This window comes from Cryptomeria japonica, chromosome 10 (assembly GCF_030272615.1).
Source record: "Cryptomeria japonica chromosome 10, Sugi_1.0, whole genome shotgun sequence".
Taxonomy (NCBI): domain Eukaryota; kingdom Viridiplantae; phylum Streptophyta; class Pinopsida; order Cupressales; family Cupressaceae; genus Cryptomeria; species Cryptomeria japonica.
Genome location: NC_081414.1, coordinates 226689569 through 226699540, shown reverse-complemented (window position 1 = coordinate 226699540; position 9972 = coordinate 226689569). Strand labels below are relative to the sequence as shown.

Here is a 9972-nt window from a genome sequence, read left to right as displayed (position 1 = left end):
TCTTCAATACTAAAGAGTTCCCAACAATGTACCGACACATAGGGTGTTTTTGGCTGTCATATCTTGCCATCTTCAAAGTCCGTACACCAAAAATTGTCACATTCCACCAAAAAATTTAGGGCAAAATGGGATTATAGGCAAAAGAGAAAGGCAAATAAATAAAATATGACTCCAAGAAACCAAAGTTATAGGGAAATAACTAATAGACACCATGTTACAAAAAGACAAAAATCATGTAAAGTTATAGTAATTAGATTTACAACAATGTAAACTTACTGAAAGGGACACAAATAGTTGTCTAATTTTCTACCATTGTAACTTGACAATATTGAGCATGAAAAAATTTAATTTCAATTTTAAAATTAATGTTAAAACTTTCTCATTGTTTTTGCTTTTCAAATTCTATATCCTATGTTTCTAAAGATAATAAAATTATATTTTATGAAAATTAACCATATATCAATACCAACTCCGACATCTCCAAATATCTCTCATCTCCTTGTAACCTTGCTTATTTCAGAGACAGGTGATATAGCATGCTATCAAGCTTCAAACGCTGATTTGGAATAATATCTTCATATCTAACAACAAAAGGAAAATCTTTTGGCTAGATTGTTTTAACTTTTTTGTTTGACTTTATTTTTCTTATTTATTTAAATCTTAGTTTCAAGCACTCTATAATTACAGCATTTTAAAGTGTTTTACCCCACCCTCCTCTTTGATACACTCGAGCATTTTGCAGTTTTGCCCCATCCTCCTGTTTGCCCCACCCTCCTCTTTGCTACACTCGAGAATTTTGCAGTTTTGCCCCCCACCCTCCTCTTTGCTACACTCGAGCATTTTGCAGTTTTTAGCCGTCCTTTCCCACTGGTGAAAATATAACCTCGAGTTCAGGAGGTAATTACTTCAATTTAATGCACCAGCTGAAAATTTATTTGAGGTGTCGGGCAATTAAGAATAACAATACAAAGCAATTACTCAACATGACATTGACATTTTGCACAAAACTAGGTGGTCCTAAATTAATAATAAATTCTACTGAGCAATGGCACAAATTTCCTTATTACAGGAAAAGCAGTGCACAAAACTAGGTGGTCTAAATTATAATAAATTCTACTGAGCAATGGCACGAATTTCCTTATTACAGGAAAAGCAGTGCACAAAACTAGGTGGTCTAAATTAATAATAAATTCTACTGAGCAATGCCACAAATTTCCTTATTACAGGAAAAGCGATCTTCATTTGTCTGGTGAAATTAGATCTGCATAATAGTTTTGGTAGAAATACCCTGACAAAGAGAAGCTGGCAAACACACGATAATAAATATCCTCTCATGGGGTCATCATTTTCCCCATGGAATTTGTCTAGGGAAGCCTTGGCACATCTCGTTGCATAACAAGATTGGCAATGATCTCATACATGGCTGAAGTTGGATGTACAGAGTCCCACCACAGAAATCTTGATGCATCTGGGCATGATATTGCAGCAGCCCTTGCACAGTCTCTACCCACTTCCACAAGACCAGTTCCACAGCAACCTCTCGTTGGATCAATAAACCCTGTAATTATGAAGCTTATCAGTAAAACAATGTCAATGCAGTTGATAAACTTTTTTGAATTCAACAGTATAATATTTTTCATCAACATTTCGGATCATAATTCATGATTCATTATCGAAATGAGATATTTAGAAAAGAAGAATGCAGAAAATATCTCATCTTGATGATAGATCATGAGATGATTATAAATATTACACATATTGAATATAACATTAATATTGATGCAATCACAAAATGCATTCTCAAATACTATACTATTTGAATTTACCATATCTGAAAGGATATGCAACAGCATCCACCACAATGTCATAGATGTCTGAATAAACAATTGTTGATCCTGGCAGTGAGCTCTCCAAGTTGGAGAGAGCAGGTGCCCAGTGTCTGTTAAAGTATGCAGATGCATCATTTATTCTTGCATTGCATGGCCTCCCTGCTACAGCAAGAAATGTTCTTTCTGAAGGTGAGCAACCCAGGATGGATAGCCCTGCTACTATGAACTTTCTGGCTCCAGCATTGTACAGATCCTATAATACATCATGTATACCAAGGGGCATAGGGAGGTTAATTTTCTAATTCTAATTCATTGATGGATTAGTGAAAATGATTTCACATGTTGATGAAAAAAGCATTTACACAGTTCAGGAATTTCATAAATTGAAACAAATTAATGAACTCACAACTCTGAGTGCAGAAAACCAGCCTTTTCCCTAAACTATTAAGGTTGCTCAATGTTTGATTAAACAAAGCAGCGTCTTACTAAGAAGAATGTAGTATAATAAAATCAATTTATTTCTATTGTTACATTATTTCAAATCCATGGAACTGCCCATAAGATATAAACTCCTTCTACGAGTCCACAATAAATGCATGTCAGCCTACAATTGGTGAAGACTAGTCACATTGCCCCTGAAGATAAAAAAGTTGCTGTAAAGATACAGTCTTTTTCAAGAACCTGTCAGGCCCACTGTCTACATTACTTTACTTTAGTTAGTTGGAAAATTGGTGGCAGTAGGTGAGCAAAAGAGCCCCAATATTTGTGCAACTGATGTAGCATCAAATGATTGGTTACTTTTCACAACAAATGATATATTTCACTCAATTATTGATACTTTCCATACAACTATTGGTGCAATGTTATACAAAAGTTGGGACATAAAAGAGGGTATTAAATCAACTACTTCTATCACAAGAATTGGAACACACTCAACTACTGAATTCTTTCTCTTAAGACTACAGCTTAAACAGGGCTACAGCTTACTCAACCTAAGAACCAATTATTTTGATGAGTAAAAGTATTTTCCTGTTTCATGATCTGGGTAGTAAGTTAAGTGATACAGCTTGAATGTTTCTGATTTTTAATTAAACAATAAATGGTAAAAAGCTATCTAATCAGAGATATTCTGTCAGATATAGACATCGCTCTAGTTAAGAAGGTGTGATCTTTGGGAAATTTCGCACATTTGAGTCAGATTACTATTGAGATAATAGACTTCTAAAAAATTTTTAAAAAAAATTATGAATTTAACTTTCAAGAAAAAAAACACTCAATTGAATCCTGATATTAATATCAGGATCAGATTGACACTGTAACATTACATTGTTCCTACCTAATCTATCATTCTATTGTGACTGAAAGCAAGGTGTTAGCTTTTCACCCTAACATCACATCATTTTCTAGAATCAGACACAGCATTGTCTGATAATTTTCTAGACTCATAACCCGAACATTGTTTAACTGAGAGCAAACAGGTCTTAAAATATTGGACTTTCACTATCGATATTACTCGCATATAGAAGATTTTTTTAAAGCTCGTAGTACTGCACTGCCATTCATAAATGCTCTGAACAATGCCAGGATCACATAAATGCGCATTAATTACAAGCCCCACATATTAAAAGCTCAGGACTTTTGAAGGGAAACAACTACTACCCTTATCCAGATTCATGGTACTAAATTCCAAACTTACAAATCTAGAACTTCATCAAAATCATGACACATCAAGAAATGAATTCAAATTACACACCAATAACCACCATTAAATGAAAAATAGTATAATAGGGTTTCAAGATCTTGCACACCAATAACCACCATTAAATGAAAACAAGTATAACAGGGTTTCAAGATCTTACCGTAATGGTGCCGAGACCACTGTTAATAAGAAGATCTGTATACTGAGGAATGGTATAGTTCATAGCACGGTTATTTTGAGCATTTCCTATGTTGAAGAAATAACTAACGCCCCAATCAGCATTCCCTGCAGCCAAGTAGTAAAGCGAATTGCTCACAATACTCGACGCCCGCTCTGCCCCAACAATGGATGTTATTCGAGATATGTATTCCCTGAAATACTGCACTTGCTTCCATAATGCTATCACATTCTGCATAGAAACCACAGCATTAAAGCTCTAAGCACAGACAACAAATAACCCACATTATATACTGTGGGTAAAACCATTCTTCTGCATAAATGGAAATTCATTAAAAAAGGACTTTTTATGCCTACTCCGCTCTCTGCGGTCATATTATCGTAGCCAGAGCCAGCTGAGGCGAAGCTCACTCCTGTGAGCAAATCGTTCGAGCTGAGACTCCTATCTAGATATGCAGGAACTAGATCTTTAATACCCAGGGCAGATGCTGTAAAAAAAACTCTACATGATTAATTATTTGTCTGGCAAATAAATCATTTCAAGCAGGACTAGAAACTTATTTAAATCCCATGAAGCTGAAAATCTTTCAGCTATTAGAGCTTGTTATGCATACATGCATTTCAAATTCTTCAAAGATTGGATTTTTCAAGCAGTTCATGTACAAGAAATAAAGATCAAAGATTTAATATAAACGAGCTATGAATTTGAACACTTGAAGTTGATATTTCTACTCGTGACAAGCTAAATCATTTCAAACAGGACTGAAGAATCAATCAAATGACATCGAAAATAAAACCTTTCAGCCATTACAGTTGTCGAGCTTATATGCAGACCAAAACTTTTGGGAGCGTTATGCATATACATACTTCAAATTCTTCAAAGATTAGATTTTTAAAACAGTTCACGTATAAGAAATAAAGATTAGATTTTTCTAACAGTTCATGAGCAAGAAATAAATATTACTGATTTTTGAAACATAAATACGAGCTATGAGCTTTAACACTGGAAAACGATACTTCTACTGGTAACAAGCTAAGCATACCAATGTAATCTGAACTGAGTTTCCCATTGGTGAACCGAATAGTGGGAATGCAATCTAACAGTTCATGAGCAAGAAATAAATATTACTGATTTTTAAAACATAGATACGAGCTGTGAGCTTTAACACTGTAAATCGATACTTCTACTGGTAATAAGCTAAGCATACCAAGGTAATCTGAACTGAGTTTCCCATTAGTGAACCGACCAGTGGGAATACGACCAGGAAAATCTCTACCATAAGGCGGGAAGTTGGCCTTAGCAGGCGTGTTGATATTGTTGTTGTTGCCAGGATCAAGGGTCGAGTCCCCAAACACCATTATTGCTGGAAATCGTGAGCTCCCACCCTGAGCTGCCACACATACCAACACAGCAAGTATTGCTGAAGCACACAGAAGCCCGAGGTGAATTGCCATGGCTCTATGAGTTCACAGATACCCCTTTCTTGCTTATGAATTTGCATTTTGGCTAGCTTTTAAAGGAATTTAAACGCGGCAGGTTTGGTGGGTGTTTAGTAATGGAGTAAAGTTTGCTAACAGTGTACATCCTCAAATGATGAAGGCTACAGACTGTTTCATTAAATGTCACAACAAATAACATTAAGACACCGCAGTAATGGAGAAGCAAGCCATTACTTTTATCAACGGTCATGTTGCATGTGAAAGACTCTTTCTCGTAAGTGGTGAGGCCGGAGTGACAACTGACATTTTGGCAATCCAACCAGGCAGTGAAGAGTACTTGTGTTGGTGAGAATTATGAGGAATTGTATTCTCCTGAAAGATCCATAGAGTGAGTAAGATAAGCATGCTGGTTGCTACATGCTGCTTTAAATTTCTTTGACAGAGTCAAAAAGGCAAGTTAGATTGCCTGATCTTGATCCTCCACAACAATTTGGATGGGAGCCCACCAAGTTAGACTGCTTGAGTTCAATAGTTTTCCTTGTGAATTGTTCTTTAATGCTTAACAAGGAAAGTAAACAACTTTCATAAATATCTAGGTTTCCTAATTAAATAAATTCTAATAAATTATGTTGGGTTATAAATAATTAAACATTAAATTAGTTGTATAAATTTAATGGAATTAAATGTGATATCTAGTTTTAGGCTTGATAATTGAATCTATGAATTGATTTGTGCTGTCTTAAATAATACAATTTAATATTTATGGAATTGTGTGATTTTTAATTATACTTGTAGAGGTGATTTAGTGCAAAAATATGAAAATCCATACCTATAGGAATTAATTTGTAAAAATAAAATAAAAAAATTCACAACTTGTTTAGAAGCACCTTTTAGGAATCTATTGAATTGAAAGGGTCGTGTTCTCTTTTGTCAAAAGCACTTGGTATGACCAATTCAACAATTATAGAATAATGATCAAGGATAAGAGGCAACTGTGAAACAAGCCTGGAACTTGATGTATTCTAATGTAAAATTCTATTAATAATGGTGTGATGTTCAAAATGTTCTTTGATTATTCATTTTATTGCTTGATTCTTATAATGTTCTTAATGATTTCAATGAGATTTCAAATGAATGTCTTTAAATACAACATAGCACACAATTCAACAAAAACATGCATTTAGTTGACTCACACATCTGATTAGTGAAGAACTTGCCAAGCTGTAAATTTGAATTTTGAATTTTAAAAGTTTGAGGTTCAAATTTCCATTGAAGCATAAAGTTTTGTTTCACATTTGAAGCACTTCCAAAATCACAAATTTGAAACCTTTCAATATTGGTTATCTTGGATCAAAGATTCTTCATCACATGTAATGTTGTGTGACCTTCCAAAACCCATTTCATTTTATATAATGTCACGTGATCTTTGAAGGTGTCCAGATAGTACCTATATGGCATTTGAATCCCTCTATTCCACATGTTAAGATTTTGTTAGGTTAAAAATATTGATTTGAACGAAATTTTCCATGATCAAATAAATTCATCATCATACAATATTTTACATGAATGAAACCCTTAAAATAAATTTAAAAAAAAAATTATTATATTTTATTTATATATATAATCAACATATGTGATACTAAAAAAGAGACCTTTATTTGATGTACACATTGAAAAATAACAAACACAAAAATTAGAAAAATATGATTGTGCTCCATGTTGATGTCCTTTCAATAAATAATAATAATTTGGATAAATAAATAAAAGTTATACATTATGAAAAAATGTGTCTATTTTTAATTAAATTTTAATTAAAAAATTTAATAATAGTTAAAATATGTAAAAAAACAATATACATCAATATTAATAATAGATGTTTAAGAAATTATTAAAAAATATAATTTCTAGTTCAAGTTATGCATAATGGGGAGTATCACATATTAAAAATACTATAAAGTATAAGAAACAATTTATTAATAAATATTAAGATATAAATTAAAAAATTAAAATAAATTTAGATTTTTTAGACACCTACTAATTTTACTAATTATTCTCTTTTATTAATTAAATAATTTTAATTATTGAATTAATCTAACTTTATTCTCCCAATTAACATCATTCTTCCATTTCAAGTTCATAATTTGAATTTCCCTCTAATTCATAATCAATTAATCTTTAATCATTTTCTTTCTAATATTAATTATTTAATCAATATCAATTATTTACTTAAATTAAATTATCTTTATTGCTTAATTAAATCAATTTCTACTGGGTTTCCATAATTAAATAATTACGCCTGAATATTTAATTAGCTAACAATGTCCCCTCAAATTAAATAAATTTTTTAATTCAAATTAATTTCATTTCCCTCAAATTCAAATTAATTTCATTTCCCTCTCATTCCAATTTCATTTAACATTTTTGAAAATCCAAATTTTCTCCAAATTCAATTTCATCGCAATTTCCTACACCACATGTTGAAAATGAGTAACTAACACTAACTCTCAGTTTTGACTAGTGAGTCAACAATCATTTTTCTAACTAATCAGTTAGCTCACTCTTTTCAAAATCACCTTTTTCTGACTAATCAATCAATTCTCTTAACTAAATTAGTTATCAAATCAATAAAATTCAGTCATGTTGAGTGATTATTTCCAACCAACTTGTCTGATAAATTCTCAATTGTTGATCACTTTTGTTGTCAAATCGTTATTGACACGTATACAATTTTCTAATGCGTATATGATTTTCTTTATGCGCGTATGGTTTTTTAAATGTCTATATGATTATTTTGATGTGTATATGGTTTCCGATGCATATATGATTTTTGATGCTATGTGGTTTTCTAATGTGTTTACGACTAATTTTGACACGTATATGGTTTTTGATGTGTATGGTAGTTATTGGTGTGTATATGGTCATTTTTGTTGCGTATATGGTTTTATTCTGACATGTTTATGCTAATTCTTAACACATTTTTTTGTCTATTTTGTAGTGTCTATGTTTTTGCAAGTTCATCCATCTTTTGGAGTTTTTCATTGTTGTTTGTCAAAGGCCTCTCTTTTTACTTGTTGTTATTATCTTGTCCTAATATTTATGTTAAAATGTTGGGGTTATTAATGAAAAACTACTAATCCATTTGTGCTTGTAGGGGTAGTTAGGTGTGTGTTTGCAATTTCATAGAATAGATCACATTTCAATTTGGTGAATCAAAAAGAATCCTTGTTTAAAGTGTCTTGTGTGCTTACATTCTTTGTGTTGTATAGTCCTAAGGTGTTTTATGAAAGTATCCTCTCCCCTCGCCTTCATGAACCTTGGGTGTAAGACAAATCATTAAACATCTTCTTCATCTTTTTACAGAGGGCCTACCTTTGGAGAAGTGATCACTCCAAAAGGGAATGACCCAAAGCGATTTTTCCTTTAAGACACTATATAAAAGGTAAAGGTGGAAACTAGAGCCTAAGTTGGGGTATAGGTTGTTGGTGTCAATTTGGGGGTGAACTAACTTTTGTTAGAGTCACATAAGGCTGACTAAAGCTTTAAGTGGCTTACTGGCAAGTGACCCGCACACAAGTCCCTTGATTAACGACTGTAAACTTTATTTTAGAGGCCCACCCTATTGGTTGAGTTGTTGATGTCTTGCTCAATGCAAGGGTGTAGTATCTCACCCTGAAGTTACTCACTCACCATAAGGCTCCCATGATTTGAGGCAAAATTCCTCAGCTTTGCATAAGCTATACATAACTTTCTAGGGAGAGGGTGATTGGGTCATCCTTCCAGTCCTAGAGGCCACTACTTGCCCTTTTCACGCAAAGACAAGAGTGAGCAACCCTCCTCAAGGGAATAAAGGGATCACATACTTAAGGTGACAGAGATTCCAAGTGTGGGTCTAAGTATAGTTGCCATTAGACATTGACGTTAGGCATAAGAAGTGTTTGGTGTATTTTCAATTGTGATTTAAGACTCATGGAAATTGAGATAAATTTGGCCTATGAACATACACATTCGTGTAAAATTTGGATAATCACATAAAAAACCATTGTGTCATCCTGTTTGCAGTCTTTTTTGTCATATTTATCATCAAATAATCAGATTTGGTCACATTAATACCCAAAAACAATATTAAAATTTAGACAAACATTAGGCAAAACACATTTTTCACCAAAAACACGCACTTGGTCATTATTGCCATGTTTGTGGTATTTTTCGGTACATGTCTAGGACATATTATCACGTATCTGAGACATTCTAGCATGTGTATGAGACTTATTGTTGCGTCCATGGTTTTGTAAAACTATGTATCTAAGCATTATCAACGCGTATTTGGACATTACTGCCACGTATCTGAATTTTTATAATGTGTCTGTGGCACGTATCTAGTATCTTTTTGCACATTTGAGCTTCTCAACTAACTCCTTAAGATTCTCGGTCAGACAATCATTAGATCACTATTGATGTTTTTCCATTTTCATTCCATTTAGACCTCCATCCATCCAAAAACATCCAAAGACTAACATTTCCAAAGTCAAAAAGCTTGTCTTGTTGTCCTCACTATCTTACAATCAAAACTTTTTTTATCACTTGCTCGTTTCCCTCTTAAATCTATCGTCGAGGGTGCAATTATAGTCTCTTGAGTTAGGATACCTTGCCTTGGAATTTGTCATCTCTTAGGAAGTCATATCTTGCTTGAGTTATTTATTTGTGGCTATCTATCATAGTCCTAATCCCATTATCATTTGGAACCTCATTTTAGGACCTTTGCAAGACAAACTCCTAACCTTTGGTCATTGTTACATCTTCCCTTTGTTCTCTTTGGTCATTCATTCA

General features: G+C 33.1%; 1 protein-coding gene across 1 annotated transcript; it reads right to left on the bottom strand.

Moving 5' to 3' along the window:
• Window positions 1–995: 995 nt before the first annotated feature.
• On the bottom strand, window positions 996–5333 carry LOC131077816 (GDSL esterase/lipase At5g63170). Its single transcript, XM_058015384.2, has 5 exons — window positions 4914–5333; window positions 4063–4193; window positions 3689–3937; window positions 1827–2082; window positions 996–1558 (listed from the first exon to the last, which is right to left on the bottom strand). The coding sequence occupies exons 1-5, from the start codon at window positions 5158–5160 to the stop codon at window positions 1365–1367; spliced, it is 1077 nt and encodes a 358-aa protein (XP_057871367.2). The 5' UTR covers window positions 5161–5333; the 3' UTR covers window positions 996–1364.
• Window positions 5334–9972: the final 4639 nt, after the last annotated feature.